Raw genomic sequence first — 19739 nt, forward strand, 5'->3', positions numbered from 1 at the left:
ACTGTACGGTCGATTTCCCAGCATGCTCCGCATGGGATTGGGATGCTAAACTCAAAACATCCTCCATTACATTCATGTTTGTCAGTATATTATGATCTTGACATGAACAAAACAGTTTGTTAGTGTGAAGTTCTTTCAACATGAACATGTTAACAGGATTTGAGGTCATTTCAAGTACAGTTCAGTACCAGTTATTGATCAATATAATAATTGTTATGCTAACATTTCAATTTTAATAATATCATTATTTATGTGTTTTTTTCACAACACTTTTCCTGGCATACAATGGAATTCCTGGAACAATTATTCAAATATTGTGTAGTTTTGTCATAAGAAAAGGATGTGTGCTCAATGTAAACAGTACTCTTTTATTTGTGCAGTTCTGGTTGTGTCTGCTTTCTCATTCAATAAGGAAGAAATGTAGCGTTCATTGATTTTGAAAAGGCTGTTTTAAGCATTGTAATTTTTTCTACCATTGTTTTTGTTTTTTGTCATTATTATTATTATTATTGCCTTTAAGTGTGAAAGCACGACCTGAGGGTTGTTCCATAAAACAAGATTAGAATACAAGCCAGGCTTATTTTGGTTAGTCAGACTTATTGTCGGTGATTTCTGTTTCATAAAGCAAACTTAAAATAGTTCAAACTCAGTTACTCTGGCAACTTATGCTGGGAAACTAGCCTGGTCCAGGGCAGGCTAACTGTCAGGCTAAGCCTCAGTTGTTACACAGATCCTCTAACACTGACCAATAGGAACACAATGACTGACACTTTCTCATACCATTATTTGACTTTATTAACCATTATCAGTCCAAAAATAAATATACAGTAAAGAAAATCAACTTAAATAAGGCTACAATGATAAATTAGACAATATAGACCTACAAACGTGTTAAATTGTATATGAAATGTTTGTTAACATCGTTTTATATATATATATATACACATTTCTTTTTTACATAAACAATTGATAGTATACAATATAATTTAACACGTTTGTAGGTCTATAGTGTCTCATTTATCATTGTAGCCTATATATATATATATATATATATATATATATATATATATATATATATATATATATATATATATATATATATATAGGCCTATATATATATTATCCAGGTTTTATTTGTGTTTTGTGCCCAAGATTTAATTAGATAGTTTTAAAGATTTATGAATACATTTCTCTTTGGTTTTATTTGGCAGCTATAGTACATTTTATGGTTATTAGAAGAACATTAGAACATTACAATCTAAAATAAAATAAATAGCATTTATATATATATATATATATATATATATATATATATATATATATATATATATATATATATTATGTACTTTATTATGTCTTTCAATCAAACACATTTATACAAATAGTTATTTAGTTAATGTAGGCTAATATGTATTCCTGTATTTTATGGAATATTCTTTCATTTTAGAGTTGCACATATCTTTTCAAAATGTATACTTTTGCTCTTAATTTCACGTTATCCTCTCCATAATGTACTGTATAAACTATAACCAAACATTCTTGCTTTCTCCAAAAAAACAATTATTGCTTTAATTCTCAGCATTCTAAATAAGCACAAGTCATCTTTGTTAAATAGCTTAGGTCCTAAACCCAAAACTATATTTTGTATCTTTATTATATTTGGTTTCTTAAAAGATTAATATTCCCTGAATTACTTCTGTTCATTTTTTTTTTTTTTTTTTTGTATAAAATATGTATGAGTGTAGGCCTAATGAGCTATAAGTTCACTGCAACTTATCCAACATCCTAAAGATAAATTATTATAATTAGAAGATATTTCTAGTGTTATAAAAAAATCGCATAGCCTATTCATTTTCCAAGCAAAATGTATATAGTCAGAATTATTGCGCTCCTATTTGGCGCGCATGCGCGCAGCAGCGCTCGTTCAATGTGAAGTTTAGCAGCAAAATGGAAATATTTGCACGACTTTCTAAGATTTACAGATGGAGAATATTCCGGTGAAATGTAAGTTTTGCAAACACCATGTCTCAAACGCATAAAACAGCACAAAATATACGCTGTTTGAAACGCGTGCACAGTTATCTAGATTAGATAAACGTGGATCAAATTAGTGTGATTGCGTGAACTTGAACTACCTTTTATGAAACCGCTTTAGCCCCAACTTATTTGTTAGGTTTATTCAAGTCGGGGTTTGTAGTTTAATCCCCGCTTTTCTTAGCATCTTTTATGGAACAACCCTCTGGTCATCCGGTTCTTGAGAGGGGGTTAAATCCTCCTAGGTCATGCCTGGGATCTCTCTGAACAGTTGAGCTTAAAATCCTGTCTGTTAAGACAGAAGTGGCTCCTGACTGCGTTCACTTACACTTGCATTTTCGGTTAACGATTCATGCCTTGAATTCGGGCCGGCTTCATCTCACGTGATCCTGAGAATCTGGCCTGAATATATGCCCAAAGTTCCCAATGTAACCAAGACATTTTTAGTTATTAATAAAAAACCTGATTTCCACAATAATTCATTCAAATTTTCAGTTTTTTTCGAGCCATCTCATTCTGTATTAGACCAGCTTCATTAAACATCAACTCATCGTTGTATATACCTTGATAAGGAGAGTGTGTGCTGCTGTTATGCACATTAGAGATTCACGTTGCTCTTTAAGGTTTGCGTGCTACAGGAACGCAACACAAGATCACACACTTATACACACCGTCGTAAACTCTCTGCCCAGGGCAAACCTCGTCGATGCTGTGATGATCAAGCTCCTCTTTCCTCCGACTCACAGCACAAGTCTTTTTTAAATTAATAGTTTGGATTTGAAGAGCTGGTATCCACGTGTTCTCACTTCTCACTCAATTCTGCTAAAAGAGGAGCTGCACTGATGGGTTGCCAGGTATTTGTCCCAGTCAAACAAAGAGAAAAATGTGGAGCAGTTTGAGAAACAACATCACAATGACTCCATCTGCTGGTAAACGCCCAGTACTGTGACTTTAGCAGTCATTCTGCAACTGGTGAACAGTGTTATCGTTTAAATTATTAAAAAGATTTAAATATCAATATAAACCATCCAGACTCCGGTATTGTAAATGTTCCATGTAGTGTCAACTAATAGTAATACAATAATTGTGCAATTGTTAAGAAATCCCAATATGTGATTTCTGTTCGGTATTTCCTGAAAGAAATAACAAGAGACAAAAAAGTTGTTTTTATTTTTTATTTTTGTATAAATAAATAAAAAGTACAAAACAAAAAGGATGATTCTTCACCCAGAAGGCAGATATCAGGAGTGTAATGCAGAGCTCAGGAAAACACACACACACACACACACACACTACCTGAGGAGCAAGAGACATCACTGAAAAGACATCGTCGTGCAAACATCATCATCATGGTTTTGACATTACTTACTCAAAACTGATGCTAATTCAGTGCTTTGATAAAGCTGTTATTAATCAGAGCATTGGGATTTAACCCCGTAAATGAGGCAGGAGCTGCTGAGTCTGATCTCCTCTGTCCAGATGAACGAGCCGTGAACGAAACACAGTCTGGGCTGAAGATGGTGAGGTGTTTAATAGGAAGCGTGGTCATTTCCTCATGGTGAGCATGGCATTGACGTCCCACAGGAGGTTCCTCATCTGGTCCATCAGCACCTTCATCTCCTGGTTCTTCTGCCTCACTTTCTGTTAAAAAATAAATTAAAGGGGTGGTTGATTGTGATTTCACTTTTTTCATTTTAAATAGTGTGTAATGTTGCTGTTGGTGCATGAACATTATCTGCAAAGTTGCTGCGCTGAAAGTTCAACGTAAGCAGAGATATCGACTTTTAAAAATCAGGAAGTTTAATGCCTACAAAAAAGACTCGTATGGGACTACAACGAGATACTTCCCGGGTTTTATACGTAACTAACCCATGCAAAAAAGGGGGCATGGCCATATTTGTGCGGCTTTGTCGAAGAGGAGGAGTTATAGTGGAGAGCTGTAGCCATGCCGTCGAAAGTGTGTTATTTTCACCCAGCTGCCAGGTCTTCTGTGTTCGGGCTTCATACGGATGCTGTAGTTCGTCAACAATGGCTAAAATTTATGTTTGATTATGTTCCTGAAAATTTCAATCGTAATAACTCTCTGTGCTGCGCATTTTATGGAAGACAGCTTCCAGAATCTCCACGAATTCAATGCCGGATTCAACAAGAAACTGTTACTAAAACATGAAGCAGTTCCAACTTTACAACCAGAGACAGCAGTTGTTGGGCCACAACCTGTAAGTAAGACTTAATAATTTTAAATGTATTTTCATGTATAATTTCAGACGTAATGTTTTAGTTTTATCAAGGACGTAAACAAATGCCAGCGCTGGCTTTAGTATCCACTTAAGTTACACGTACAAACGCGTACAAACATTTTGGACCTGAATTTGTAATTATGTACTAATTTTGTAAATGTATTTTCCATGTATATTTTATGACGATCGATTTGATCAAGAACGTAAACCAATGCCAACGCTGTTTGTTTATAGCCAGTTAGTTCGATGCTATTTTGTGTGTATAAGACAAACGTGTATAAAGTTAAAAAAAATTATATGTAGCCTAATCGCAACAGCAAACTTCAGCTGCTGAAGTTAAAACAATAACTTTAAAAAACGGTATTTCTCAGTCATTTATTCAGTTATATTAAATGTTTAATCAGGAGAAAACCGTATCTCAAAAGCTAACAAGCAGCAGTAGCATTTTCAAGTAACAGCATATCGAAATTCATATATAGCCTAATAATAGTAGATTAGAATAGAATAATAATAATAAAAAATTTACCATTCAGAAACGTTTTGTAAGAGCCGTGTTTGCGGAGGTTGCTTGACTCTCTTCATTGCCGCTTTCTGGGTCTGATTCTGGCTCAAACTGATACGGCAGTATTGACACCATTATTTACATTTGACCGGAGCACATGTAACTTTCGCCCATAAAGGTAATGGGCGTGAAGTTTCCGGACAACATGCACTACGTAGTTTAGCCAATTACAACACACTGGCCCAACTAACCAATCTGAGTCCATTGCCTGTTTCTGAGGGAGTGTTTTCATAGAATCAGGAAGTCAACCGGTCGTTCAAATGACAGAGGAGAAAGCGGCTTACAATAAAGGTGAAATTTATGAAAAATAAGACTTAAAAAAAAAACTAAAAACAAAGACATGTTATATTGCACCCCATAAACACAATCATGCAAAGAAAAAAAGCAGTAAACCACCCCTTTAATACTTTTATTCAGCAAGGATGCATTAAATTGATCAAAAGTGACAGTAAACATGTATAATGTTACAGAAGTATAATTCCTGGAGCTCATGGATTTAATCCACAGCTGGTTCACCCATGGTTATATGCAGTGTTTGGAATAATGCCGTTTAAAAGAACGGCGTTAGGTAACAACGTTATTTTTTCAGTAACGGGGTAATCTAACTAATTACTTTTCCCGTCGTTACAACGCCGTTAACATTACTGGACGTTAAATGCGGTGCGTTACTATGCATTGATTGAATAAACTGTGTAATCCGAACGCACCCCTGGCTCACACAGCTAGTGATGAGGTGGGTTAATAACGAGGTAAGCGATTATGATTGGCTAAGGCAGAGTCATGTGTTCCATGGTAGCCAATCAGAGCCAGTGTTTTTACACACATGCCAGCACACGCGCCACACACACACACACCCACACCAGCTAAACAGAGATTCGATCGGTGCACACATTTACACGGAGAATACACGGTATAAAAATAAATAAAACTTGCGTGCAAATTAATTAATGTAATGTGGAACTACTGTTACTACTGAGAGAGAGAGAGAGAGAGAGAGAGGCGCAGGCGCGATCGAAAAGTCACAAAGTGTTTACATTTGTGTCCGTGCGTGCGTGCGCGTGTGTGTGAGGCGTGGACGCGATTGAACAGTGGAAACATAAAAACATTCGTAATTTTGTTTATACAGGACATTCAAACTGCAAAGTGTGTCCAAATTCTTTGACATATAGCAACTTTTTTTTTTTTTGAACAGTAACGCAAATAGTTACTTTCCCTGGTAACGAGTTACTTTTATTATAGAGTAATTCAGTTACTAACTCAGTTACTTTTTGGAACAAGTAGTGAGTAACTATAACTAATTACTTTTTTAAAGTAACGTTCCCAACAGTGGTTATATGCGTGTTTAAAACCAAAAACAAAGGAAAAGTGTGACGTATTGCAGTGCACTAGTGTGTTCAGAGATGGCAATGATGGTCAAACCTCTAGAACTTCTCGTCTCTCCTGAATCACGGCTGGGCTGCAGGTCTCCATCCTCACGGCTTCCGTCTCCTCCGACACAAACGGGACCAGCTGGAGGATCAGATATGATCATTAGGCTTTGAGGAAGGTCTCAATCATCATTGTATTGCATTATATGTTTTAAAACTACAGAGCTTTGATCATAAAACTAAACATTTAAATATCGTTTTACTAAGAAAGATTATTGGCACATATTATATTGATAATTTAATTTTTGTTTATATAAATATCACCATCTGCAGCAAACTGCATATTTTTGAGTGTCTGATTAAAATTGAGCTGTTTTTTCCTCCATATTCTCACTATATCAGACTATATGAGACATAAAAATGGATTTGATGGATCAAATATGATACAAATCATAAAATGTCTATTAAAATATTTTTAAACTATCAATTAAACGTAATCAATTTAAAATCCATTCTTTGATTTTGATAATGCAGATGGCATCTAAAATACTATATAATAATAAAAATAGTTTACTAATATATAATAACAGAATGATCTGTCGAGTCTCCTTCATTTATACAGCGCTTTAACAATACAGAGAGTTTCACAGCAGCTTTACAGTGATAACAGGAGATTACAGTAACAGAGATTGTTTCAGCTTTACAGCAGATCTAGAATAAAGTTATTATCCAGATAAAGTTAGTTTTGATTGATTGATTCACTTCCGTTGTAAAGATCATTAGTTATTAACATTAGTTATTAACTATACACAACACCGTTTTAACTGAAGACAGAAAACTTTTAATGCGTTCTGGCCGTTCGTTCGCACGACAACAGAGTTTGTGCATCAATCATCATGTTCAGTCAGACTGACCTCAGCCGGAGACTCCTGGAGGTCAGGGGTCATCTCCACACAGCGCTCGTACAGCAGACGCAGCTTCCGGAAGAGGAGAGTCAGCTGACGCAGGTGTTCCTGAAGCTTCCCGAAACGATCCTGATATGCAGCCTGACTCTGCGTCACTCCGTTGGGAAGCTAAGAGAAACACAGCTCCAGTACATCTGCTTCCCACATTTTAAAGGGGTGGTGTAATGCCTCTCTGCTGTCCCCAGAGTGTGTGTGTGAAGTCTTAGCTCAAAATACCCCACAGATATTTTTTATAGCATGTTTAAATTGTCACTTTTTGAGGGTGAGCAAAAACACGAATTTTTGTGTGTGTCCCTTTAAATGCAAATGAGCTGCTGCTCCCGGCACAGGGGGCGGAGCTTCAAGAGCTTGTGTGTGTGTGTGTGTGTGTGTGTGTGTGTAGCTTTGTGTATGTTATAATTCCTACTCTCTCATTATTTTGACTTATCTCATTCGATTAATGACTTTTTAGCTCATAATTTTGACTTTGTCAATAAAATTTCGATTTAATGTATAATGACTTTTCATATCAATTTTGATTAAGTGTCAATTTTGACTTTTATATGTACTTTTTAATATCATAATTTCGATTTAGTGTATCAATTTCAAAATTATCAATTTAGATTTTTTGTCATAATTTTGACTTCAATATCATCATTTTGATTTAATGTGAATTAATTTTTTTTATTATAATTATAATATTTTTTGTCATAATTATGACTTTTTAAGTCAATTTCGATTTAGTATGTAAATTTTGAATTTGTCATAATTTGTACTTTTCAATGTTTTAATAATGACTTTTTAATTTCACAATTTTGATTGTCATAATTTCGAATTTTAGTCAATTTCGATGTAGTATGTCATAAATTCAAGTTTTCTGTCATTTTCAACTTTTTAACGTTAAAATGATACCCTTTTTAGCCATTTTGATAGTCATAATTATAACTTTTTTTAATTTTTAATGTTATAATAATGACTTTTAATATAATTTTGACTGCATATTTTTACATTTTGTCATAATTTCGACTTTTTAAGTCATAAATTCGATGTAGTATGTCATAATTTCTCTTCTTATTAGTTTCAAATGTCACAGTAATATGAGTGCATGCTATTTCTCTTGTGAGTCAGTGATAGTCTTGATGTCCTCGTGGTCTGATGAGTGAGTCTCAGGTGAGTGGTTCTTCTTCTCACCTGAGTGGCGCGCGTGATCTGGAAGATCTCCATGGTGCGCGTGACGATGTCCTGCACGGTCTCCTGCCCGATGCGACACAGGTACACAGGTGAGATCTCTCTCAGCTGCTGCTGCTGAGGGCCAGGCAGACCCACGCCGGGGCCCGGGCCCTTCTGAGGGACCGCAGTGGACATCTGCACACAGAGAGCGCTTCAGATTCAACAATAATAACATAAACATCCGTCATTTGCCTTTACAGCTCTGTAATTAAACCTGATGTGAACTCTTAAACGTGTTAACCTGCTAACTTAGTCATAAATCAACATTTTGATTGAAAGATTCAAAATATTGAATCATTATGAGATAAAAGTCTAAATAATGAGATCAAATCGAATTTATAACATACTTACGCGAAATTCTGACATATTAAGTGATAATTACGACCTCAAATTGAAATCGTGACTCATTTTATCATAATGACTTGAGTAATATATCGAGTAACGTTATGTCGTAATTTCGACTTTTTAATGCCATAATTTCGATTTAGAATGTCGACCTTTTGATTTTATAATTGACTTTTTAAGTCAATTTTGATTTAGTATGTCATTATTTAGACTTTTTAAGTAGTAATTTTTACTTTTTATGTCAGAATTTTGATTTAGTATGTCAATTTCTACTTTTTGTGTCATACTTTTGATTTAGTATAGAATAATTTCGACTTTTTAATGTAATAATTATGACTTTAATATAATAATTTTGGTTTAATGTCATAATTTCGTCTTTTCTGAGGAAACCAGACACACAATGGCGGTTGTTTATGAATGGATAAACATAACACAGAGTTCAGCGCTCCAAATTCGGAACACAAACTTTGTGTAGAAACTCACTGAGTGTATTGACGTTGCTCCTGCTGCTTGAGTAGTTTATTTGTCGCGTTATTAACCATAAAAAATGCTAAACATGAATGCGGGTCTTCTGCACTCGCTCTCATTCAGTTTCAAACAGATGAGCGTCAGCCATCACTTATTGCGTCATTTCCTGTTTCCTGAGATACTTTTAAAGTCCCCCTGTAGTATCCCTTAAAAATCATCTTTGATCACCAAAATTAAATTTACATATTTAAACGTTTTTTCCTTGAAAAACAATCTCTCTCCCTCTTTTTAAATTTATTAAACGTTTTATTAAGTAACGTTAATGAATTAATTTTATGTTTTTTGTACTATTAATAAAATTATTATTTGTACTTTATATTCCTGCACTATGTTCACTCAGTATTACTACTCTTTCTTTTCAGTTTATTTAATTAGTTAATTAATTAATTAATATTTTATCCTATGTTTTATATTTGTGGTACTATTAATGTTAATATTTGTATTATAATACAACATAATAATACTGAGATTTTTCCTTTCTAATGTTGGTAATACACAATTCTGAATATTATTTGCAAAATCATGTGCACACATTTGCTTTACCGTATACTATTATTTTGAAATCGCGTAGTCTCGTTATGTCTCGCGAGGTTTTCCGTCTCCACCACGTAGCTTCAACGTGTGTTAGCGGTAATCCTATCCTGCCTCGTTCACTGCATATGGTATGAATTTATGGCTTTTTGATTTGATTTTCTCAAGTAAGTATAATTTAAAGCATACATATGTGTTGAATATGGTTTTAAAATATGTTTAGCTGTATGTGTGCTCGCCACTCAGTCGACTCTTATCGTATTAGTTCTCTATAATTCAATAATAATAACATAAACAACCGTCATTTGCCTTTAACGTTACAGCTCTGTGATAACCTGACGTAAACTCTTAAACCTGTTAATAACCTGCTAATTGAGTCATAAATCGAAATCATTAAAAACTCAAAATACTAAGTCATTATGAGATAAAAGTCGAAATAATGAGATCAAGTCGAATTTATAACATGCTTAGGTGAAATTCTGATATAAGTCATAATTACGACCTTAAAAAAAAATCGAAATGGTGACCTTTATCATAATGACTTGTTGAGTAATAATATCGACGGAGTATGTCGTAATTTCGACTTTTTAATGTCATAATTTCGATTTAGTATTTCATAATGTCGACCTTTTGATGTTATAATTTACTTTTTAAGTCAATTTTGATTTTGTATGTCATTATTTAGACTTTTTATGTCGTAATTTTGAATTTTTATGTCATAATTTTGATTTAGTATGTCAATTTCTACTTTTTGTGTCATACTTTTGATTTAGGATAGAATAATTGCGACTTTTTAACGTAATAATGTATAATAAACAAAATACGTTAATGTAATAACTTTGGTTTAGGGTCATAATTTTAATTTTTTTTTTCATAATTTCGACTTTCTGATGTCATAATTATAACTTAATTTCGATTTAGTATGTCATCATTTCGAATTTTTGTCGTAATTTCAACTTTCTTTCATAATTTTCTTTTAATTTTCTTTCTTTTAATGCCTGATTTAACCTGAGATGAACTCTTAAACCTGCTCACCTGTTATGAGAATATGACGTAGGCATTTTCCAGTCCTGAATCTGACGTGTTAAAGCACCATGGGCTTATACACATGGACTAGTGTCTGACGTAGTTACTGACAGCATATCTTCTGATGTTCATGGTTGTTCACAGGTTGGAGCAGAGGATGGCAGAGAACGGGTGTCATCTCGACCCGCAGACTCGGGCCGGCGCGGGTCCCAAAGCCCTGGAAGGGTCCAGTTGTGGCCTGTCTCGGTCTCAGAGCGAGGTTCTGGAGCGCTGTCTGCACACTCTCACTCATGCCAAGAACGACAGCCATGTTTTAGCAGCGCTGCTCCTGGTAAACAACAGCTTATCCTCTTCATCCACATCAGTGATCGACCCGCATTGTTTTTATTCTGGTGGCCAATGGCTGATATATGTGACATCACACACACCATTTAATATAAAGTCACCATGAAATCAAAATTGCTATTATTTAATGTAACATTGCATTACATTATTGATGCACATCATTATTGTTTTAAATGCATGTGCCTTCTCTTCTGTGATGATGTGGGCGGGGCAACCTGTCACTCACATTAGATCAGCCAATAGCAAACCACAACCATCCAATCAATTCCCCACAGACACAATCAAGCCCCGCCCACATTTGTTCTTGTTCCAGAAGCGTTTCACTCGGATATACAGCACTATAGGGAAGACTACTTCCGTTTCATGCTTTAAAGATAGTAATTAACACATGCATAAACATTTCCCAAACTCCAGCATCCGAACGCAAGAGAGCGTTTGGTCCGCCGCGAATATAAGAGCCCGATTGCAGCAACTTCCATTTTTATTTTCCCATGATATTGTTTTTCTTCAACACATGGGATGGAAATGCTGCTTTATTTTCAAATGTTTTATGCGATATTACAAAGTTAACCCTCATCCTTATCTCGCACTTTGGAACACATCTTTCCCTCGTGGGTCAAAATGACCCGAAGCCCTAAAATTATACTTTTTTTGTTTGTTTTTTGTCCAGAAAGCTTATTTTATTTCATTTTGATAATATTTTTTAATGCATTTTTTTTTTTGTGGAGTGTAACATTTTTATTGTTATTATTATTTTTATTTACCTTTAAAATACTAGTTTTGATCAATAAATAAATAGTAATTTAAGCACATTCCTCACATTCTTTCAACTTAAATTCAAAATAACTAAAAATTTCATGCATAACCCTTTTAATTCAGCTCAAAATATCTTACATTGGGTGTCTTTGTCGACCTCTTGTGGAAAATAAATAATATAAGATGATATTTCATGACACTAGATGGCCCTATCTGTATATGGAGCAAATGAGCTGTTCCTCTGGGTCCTAAAGTCAGTTTCTCTTTGGTATGCATTCAGATACACATGTAGACATTATAAAATAGTTTTTGGGTAAAGTTTTAGCATTTTTAGTTTGAATTTTGAGCATTATTAGGTTTTTCTATGTGTACTGAAGCATTCCTCGCATTCCATTCATTCCTAAATTGACTCGTTAGAGAAGGATTTGTTACTTCTTTTAAACTTCAACCACAAAACTCCTCGAATCCATTCAATATTTTTTTTCATTCAATATTTAAGTCCTAGAATCTTGGACCCCTCAGATGAATTAAAAATTAATTGCGGGTCAGAATGAGCCGAGGGAAGGGTGAGGGTTTAAATTCACAACTTTGAATGGAAACATAAGTAGTTTTCTCTTGTGCGTTTAGATCACGCGCTTGTGTCCGGCCGGACAGCTGGACTCCGGGACTCTCCATCGGATCTTCGAAGCGGTCGGCCTGAATCTTCCCGCTCGTCTTCTGGTCACAGCGTTCCGGGGTGAAGACGGGTCCGGGTTACCCCCGCAGGACCTGATCTCTCTGGGCTCGGCTCTACTGGCGGCTCTCAGCACGGACGCTAGCATGGTCGCGCATCCACAGCTTCTCAGCACAATCCCTCTGATCCTGAGCGTTGTGGAGAACGGACCCACCCGGACCGAGAAAACAAATGAATCCAAGAGCGTCTCCGGATCCCAAAGTGCTACAGATTCCCAGAACACCCTTGATGAGGCGCTAGCTTGCGACTGCTACCAGGTATTAAGCGCTGTATGTGCTTTACCGCAAGGTCCCGATCAGCTTCTCACACGCGGAGCCATTCCGGCTATAACCAGAGCCGTACTCAAAAATCAAACTCTTAGCCATGAAAAAGGGCTTCCGTTATTGGGACTCATGTTATCTTCCAGCGCAAGACTGCGAGCTTGGGATAAACACTCGTCTGATCTGCTCTCGCTGTTGGGTATCGTCGCGGAAAACTTCTCCCAAGCTTCCAAACAAGCCCGATTAACGATGTGCACAAATATCCCACTGTTTCTCCCTCCTCCCGGGATCGAGTCGGAAAACCAGATGCTTAAGGAGATTGTGGGTCGTCTATGGGGTTCACTCCGGCCTTTGGTTCAGGGAAAAATTAGTAAGGAGCATTTAGGCCCAGTTTTAGTGGCATCCGCCTGCCTTCTGGATCTGTTCGGATGGGAGTCAACGGGGCCGCCTAAGTTCTGTTGTTTGCTGGTGAACCGGGCGTGTGTGGAGGTGAGGATGGGTTTAGAAGAGTCGCCGGGAACTGAGATCGACCCGCAGCTCCAGCACACGCTCACCGCGTGCTATCGCATCATGGAGGCGGCGATGGAGCAGGCCTGCAGCCAGGGGGAACCGTCGAATCCTGCCCCGCCACAGGGGGCGCCGTCAAGTCCTGCCCCCTCGAGTCCTGCCCCACCACAGGGGGCGCCGTCGAGTCCTGCCCCACCACAGGGGGCGCCGTCGAGTCCTGCCCCACCACAGGGGGCGCCGTCGAGTCCTGCCCCCTCAAGTCCTGCCCCGCCACAGGGGACGCCGCCGAGTCCTGCCCCCTCAAATCCTGCCCCGCCACAGGGGGCGCCGCCAAGTCCTGCCCCCTCGAGTCCTGCCCCGCCACAGGGGGTGCCGTCGAGTCCTGCACCGCCACTGACGGCCATCGCTGGCCTGAGTCTTCAACAGAGCCGGCAGGTCTTAGGAGTTCTGAAGGAGGCCTTCTCTGCTGAGATGTACTATCTGAAACAGGTGGGTCTCTAAGGTCTCTTCTGCTCAGCAAGGCTGCATTTATGTGATCAAAAATACAGTAAAAATTGTGAAATATTATTTCTATGTGAATATACAGTAAAGTGTAATTTATTCCTTAGATCAAAGCTGAATTTTCAGCATCATTACTCCAGTCTTCAGTGTCACATGATCCTTCAGAAATCACTCTAATATGATGATTTGATGCTCAAGAAACATTTATGATTATTATCAGTGTTAAACCGTTGTGCTGCTGCATCATATGTGTGTTTTCATGATTCTTTGATGAATACATTTCAAAAGAACAGAATTTATTTAAAAATGGAAATCTTTTGTAACATTATAAATGCCTTTACTGTCACTTTGATCAATTTAATGCATCCTTGCTAAATAAAAGTATTCATTTCTTTCCATTAAAAACTCCAACCTTTGAATGGTAGTGTGTATGCTGTATAAGGTTGCTCTTTATTTTAAGGTGATGTAGTTTCATTGTACTTACACAAATTAATTTGATTAACCATTAATTAATTAACTACATAGGTATAGGGTTAGTTTCTTGTAATTATGCATCATTTACTGTTATTACCATAGGAAGTACTACGTCATCTTAAAATAAAGTGTTAACCATATATATTATTAGAATTTAGTCTGAAGAATATTCTGTTTAATTGAATGGAAATGTACTTTTATAACATGTTTGTCTCCTTTAGGTGGAAGAGAGCGCCTACGACGACCCGTTTCTGTTCGCCACGTTTCGCTCGCTCTGTGCTTGGCTTGCTGAAGAAACCTCGTGTCTGAAGGACGACGTCATTGAGCTCCTGCCTTTCCTCATTGGCTATGCGAAACGTCACTTTGAGGGAGGGGGGGAAGGAAAGGGGCTTTCTGATTGGATGTCAAAGATGTCCATGAGCAACAGATCACATGACGCAACCTGGAGCAGAGACGCTCCTCTTAGGTAAGAGAGACGAGCCTTTTCTTTAAATTATGCTATTTCCCATCTTCATCTGTTTGAGGATGAATAATCTCCAGTTCTTCTCTATATCAGTGTCAGTGTTTCTGAACTCCTGAAACGCCTCCATTGTAGTCTTGAGTTTCTTCCGGGAACGACACGCCACAATATTCCTCATTTAAATAATTCATGTGCAGAAGAAAGGGGGAGAAAGGGGGAGAAAGGGGCGGGGCCTGGTTGAGTTAGTTAGTAGTGTGTTAAACTGGTGGTTATGGTAAGGGGCGGGACATTTCCCAAACACACTCGAAGCGCTCGACTAATCACAACACACTGCTCCAGCCGACCAATCAGAGCACAGGGTGCTTTTCAGAAGGAGGGGCTTCATAGAGACAGGAAGTAAACAGAGCGTTACTGACAGACTGGGAAGAGAGGAGCTGCAACAATGGAGAATATGAGGAGAATAATCAACATTCAAGCAGGAAAACCTGTTCTAGTAGAGCCTGAAAACAACATCAAGTCTAAATGCTCTTTCCTAGATATCTCCTCCCAGCGCTGTGTCACCTCTCGGCTGAAGACGAGCCTCGACGGGTTCTTCTCTCTCTGGAGACTCCAGCTCTGCTCCTGGGTTTTCTGAGGAAAGGTTGGGGGTCATTGAAAGGTCAGAGCGGGAAGACGGTGACCCGAGACCCGAGTCTCGAAACCACGTGTTCAGCTTTACTCAACTTCGCCATCACAGAGCCAGAGCGAGTCAGGTAAGCACAGAGCAGAACTCGCTCACTTAAAGGTGCAGTGTGTAATATTCAGGCGGATCTGTTGACAGAAATGCAATATCATAATCATAACTATGCTTTCAGTGATGTACTTACGTAAAGCTTAGAATGAGGCATTTCTCTCTACACACACCGCGGGTCCGCTTACATCGACATGTTTCTACGGTGGCCCTGAGCGGACAAACGCGTTTCCTCACTATGTTGTTCTACGTGATAAGAAGCTATAGCTAAAGTCAGAGAATAAAACACTGACACGATGAACAAGTAACAATAATATTCGCAATAACATCGTTTTACTGAATAATTATGTAAACCTAATTTCTTAATTTATCTTTGTAATGAAACCTCATTGCTTAACTGGCTACTCTCTGCTGTCTCAGACGGCGACATCACTTCCTGTCGGCCACCGTAACTTCTGTTGGGTGCAGTTCACAACCTGAAAAAAGTGCACCTTTAAATATTATAACATAACTTAAATTTAAATAAACAGTGTAACAAATTGGAACATGCTTGAACATTTGATACCACAGTGTTTTAACATATATATATATATATATACACTCACTCACTCTCACTCTCTCTCTCTCTCTCTCTCTCTCTCTCTCTCTCTCTCTCTCTCTCAGGAATGATCCTTGTTTCGTGGCTCTGGAGAAACTGCTGAGCGAAGCACTTCCTGTTCTTCTTCATAAGCCACGCCTCCTGGTCTTCACAGCAAACTGTTGCACTCTGGGCCTCATGATTGGCCGACTGAAGTCCGCGTCCACAGGTACTGTTGGCTCAGTTAGTGGGATGTACCATTTTATTTCAACAATTATGAATTTCATATAGAGGTTTTAAGTAAAAAGGTAAGTTTGCTTGGCAGGTTTATCATATTTAGCTAAAGTTAAAGCCTTAAAAAGACATTGTTATGACTTATAAAGGACACTTATTTTATTTTAGCTAACATTATTTATTTTTGTTTAGTTTAAGTGCTAAAATAAATTAAAACTAAATCTTAATAAAAACTAAACAAAAAAAAACAAAAATACAAAAAACACATAAAATTACTAAAACTAACTAAAATTAAAATGAAAACAGAACATTTAAAAATAAAATCTAATTCAAAATATTAACAATTTTTTTAGAGGCAGAGCAAGTTAATGCATTATGAAGGAATGTTATGAATATGAATATAACTGTTTCTGTTTTTTATGAATAATGTCCACCAATGAAACAATTTACAATAAGAGCAGAAATTAGTAGCAAGTAATTAAAGGAATTTTGTTTTGACTCTAAATACATCTTTAAAATGTCTACAAGACTACATTTTAACAAGTATTAGAGTTTATAAAAAGTAACTTATATTTATATAAATAGACTACAGCAAAGGTATTAGAAATATAAAAATATGGAAAATGCACAAATCTCCAAAACCTGCTTATTGTTGCTTGTTAAGTTATGACTGATAACCAATAAATCTTTATTTAAAATGTATTTATTTTATTTTATTTAGAAATTTATTTAAATTTAAAATACTACATTATTAGATTTTAACAAGTATTAGAGTTTATAGAAAGTAACTAAGTTATATATTTATATAAATAGAGTACAGCAAAAGTATTAGAAATATAAAAATACAAAAAATGCACAAATATCCCAAACCTGTTACTAATGGTTTCCTTGAATCCCTGCAGAGCCTGAACCGGGCCAGCGGCGCTTCTTCTCCTCGGCTCTGGGTTTCCTGCTGAGCGCGGTGCAGTCGGGACCGGCCCGGGAAGCGGCCCGGATCAGTGTCCTGTGGGAGGAGTGCTGGGAAGAGACCGGAGAGCTGTGGAGGCTCAGTCTGCAGGCTCTGGCCGCTTGTGTCCGGGTCCAGTCCTGGATAACCAGCCTGATCCGGGACGAGCGGTGGCTCCGGAACCTCTTCGCTCGGCTGGGACCCGGCGGGCGCCTCTCGGACCGAGCTTCTCATGAGGTTCTGGAGGAGGTTCTGTGTGTCGTGGCCCGGCAGAGTCCGGTGTGTCTCGAGGAGATCCGGGAGCTGCTCAGGAACACAGCATCTCCTCAGGGAATGCCTCGGCTCAGCAGAACTCTGCTGGAGTTCAATAAGACTGTATAATAAGCACTTACTGTATTGACATATTTGTCTTTGTCATATTAAAAATGCCAAAGGATTTGTGATGCACACACTCTGTGGTCAAAGGATATCCAGAATATTGAATAAAAATATTTTTGCTTTTGAAGTGTTATTTTATGCATTATTTGGATCCAGTAGCTCAGCTTGTGGAGTACGGCGCTTGGCCCGGATTCATCAGGAGCAAATCCTGATGGAAATGTCCCTGGAAGTGACTGTCATGTGTGAATGACCTGTGTGTCCAGTAGGTGGCGCCATCACAGCAATCTAGAGTCGCTCACAAACAGACAGGGGATGATTTATTATTAATCATGAACATTTCAGGGTAAAATCACTATTACGTTTATAATAAAATAAAAATATATATATATTTTTGCAGTTTTTTTGGTCCTGTTGTGTGAAAGAATCCTGAAAAATAAAAGTAGCAAAGTTTCCACATAAAAATGAACAACATTGATAATAGTCATAAATGTGATTTCTGAAGGATCATGTGACACTGAAGACTGGAGTAATGATGCTGAAATTCAGCTTTGATCACAGGAATAAATTACACTTTACTGTATATTCACATAGAGAACAGATGATTTACATTGGAATAATATTTCACTAATTTACAGTATTTTTTGTCAAATAAATGCAGCTTTGGTGAGCAGAAGAGACTTAAAACATTAAATAATCTTACCGACCCCAAACTTTTGAACAGCTGTGCACATATACAGTTATTCTCCATTATTATGAGGTCTTAAAGCTGCATTTGTAATAATTACACCAGATTTAGAACAATGTTTTGGTTTGTTACTGCTTGAAAAATCAATTTCGCGTCACTGTCATGCCATTTCAGCAAAGTTCTGGTCACATGACACTGTTTTGGCTCTTCATAACCATGTAATGCTGATTGAAGGTAATAGACAAAAAAATCATAATGATAAATTGAGAAGATCAATAGAGATCTGAATTATGGAGTGTTATTGTCATTCTGGCTGTGTCTCTGAACAGTGACTGCAGACAGACAGCAGTTTTGAGCAAGATTATTAATTTATTTGTATTTTTATTATCTTATTTGCGCAACGGTAAATGGTATTGTTGTGGAACATTAAAAAGAACTTGGTAGGAGAGAATGTGAAACATAAAACAGCAAAACTGGCATTTAAATATCTGAATGAAAATGTCCAGAAAATGCATTTCAATCTTTCAGCGGATTTTCATTAAACAATTAAATAAACAAAACAAGTGTACAATTAATAACAAACACGTTCAACTCATTTAAAAGTTCAAGTACTTTCAACTCATTTAAAAAAAAAAAATCTAATAGATGAATTTTGTATAACTTAAAATTAAGTTGAAATTGGTTAAATTTGATGAGTTAAAGTAATGGAAAAGGTGTTGTCATGACTTATTGATCATACACTTAAATATTTTAAATTGAATTTTAAATGAGTAAAAAAACAGCTTAATAAAACATTTAGTATAAATCTTAAACTTATATTTAAACATATTTTCATTTTTTTATGAATACGAATCACATAAACTAAATGGCCCATTTCCACTAAGATTGCAAAAACCCCTAGTTTTTTGTTTGTTCGTTTGTTTGTTTTGTTTTTTTTACTAATTTAAATGGAATTTTTAATATTCCATTTGATGGAATTCAATATTAATTGAAATGCATAAATCTTGAAAAAAGGCTTTTTTTCTTCTTCTTTTTTCTTTTCGAGTGTATCATTTTTTCAGCCATCATCCAAAAATAGTAAAAGTGAAAAATACAGCCATTTTCTGCTCTTAAACATTCGTTGCCAGACAAAATCAGGATCACTTTTGTCTCACACACACAAGTTTATCCTCCTCCCATCAGCCCCTCTCTCTCTCTCTCGCTCTCTCTCTCACTCTCTCTCTCTCACTCTCACTCACACACTCCCCCTCTCTCTCTCTTTTTTATACCCCCTCTGTCTCTGTCTCTCTCTCTCCCTCTCCCCCCCCCTCTCTCTCACTCTCCCCCTCTCTCTCTCTTTTTTATAC

General features: G+C 36.9%; 3 protein-coding genes across 4 annotated transcripts in view; 1 reads left to right on the forward strand and 2 right to left on the reverse strand.

Annotated features, from left to right (window-relative positions):
- The window catches only part of LOC311094089 (uncharacterized protein), a 35388-nt gene extending 32521 nt beyond the window's left edge, over positions 1-2867 (reverse strand). The window contains exon 1 of the mRNA XM_084131828.1: positions 2706-2867. The gene's annotated coding sequence lies outside the window, so the exon portion shown is untranslated. The remainder of the gene's footprint in view (positions 1-2705) is intronic.
- A 352-nt stretch (positions 2868-3219) lies between these two features.
- LOC311093319 (mediator of RNA polymerase II transcription subunit 30) lies at positions 3220-9363 on the reverse strand. Its single transcript, XM_084130631.1, has 5 exons — positions 9206-9363; positions 8339-8512; positions 7118-7276; positions 6256-6345; positions 3220-3675 (listed from the first exon to the last, which is right to left on the reverse strand). The coding sequence occupies exons 2-5, from the start codon at positions 8510-8512 to the stop codon at positions 3580-3582; spliced, it is 519 nt and encodes a 172-aa protein (XP_083986757.1). The 5' UTR covers positions 9206-9363; the 3' UTR covers positions 3220-3579.
- Positions 9364-9825: 462 nt separating this feature from the next.
- Positions 9826-17835, forward strand: ncdn (neurochondrin). Of its 2 annotated transcripts, none has more exons than XM_084130700.1 (7): positions 9826-9912; positions 10952-11138; positions 12536-13897; positions 14605-14849; positions 15380-15595; positions 16237-16379; positions 17287-17835. In XM_084130700.1, exons 2-7 carry the CDS (start codon positions 10965-10967, stop codon positions 17709-17711), a joined length of 2565 nt encoding a protein of 854 aa, XP_083986826.1. In that variant the 5' UTR covers positions 9826-9912; positions 10952-10964; the 3' UTR covers positions 17712-17835. The 2 variants fall into 2 exon arrangements, with proteins under 2 accessions (XP_083986826.1, XP_083986827.1); XM_084130701.1 differs by having other exon boundaries at positions 9848-9948.
- The last annotated feature ends 1904 nt before the right edge of the window (positions 17836-19739 follow it).

Source organism: Abramis brama (assembly GCF_963993115.1).
Source record: "Abramis brama genome assembly, chromosome: 12".
NCBI lineage: Eukaryota > Metazoa > Chordata > Actinopteri > Cypriniformes > Leuciscidae > Abramis > Abramis brama.

Coding starts and splice junctions, on each gene's coding strand:
- LOC311093319 (XM_084130631.1), bottom strand. CDS start 8,512: ATGTCCACTGCGGTCCCTCAGAAGGGCCCGGGCCCCGGCGTGGGTCTG. Junction 7,277..8,338: donor AGATCACGCGCGCCACTCAG/GTGAGAAGAAGA, acceptor TGTTTCTCTTAG/CTTCCCAACGGAGTGACGCA. Junction 3,676..6,255: donor AGAGACGAGAAGTTCTAGAG/GTTTGACCATCA, acceptor ATTTTTTAACAG/AAAGTGAGGCAGAAGAACCA.
- ncdn (XM_084130700.1), top strand. CDS start 10,965: ATGGCAGAGAACGGGTGTCATCTCGACCCGCAGACTCGGGCCGGCGCG. Junction 11,139..12,535: donor TTTTAGCAGCGCTGCTCCTG/GTAAACAACAGC, acceptor TTGTGCGTTTAG/ATCACGCGCTTGTGTCCGGC. Junction 13,898..14,604: donor AGATGTACTATCTGAAACAG/GTGGGTCTCTAA, acceptor TGTCTCCTTTAG/GTGGAAGAGAGCGCCTACGA.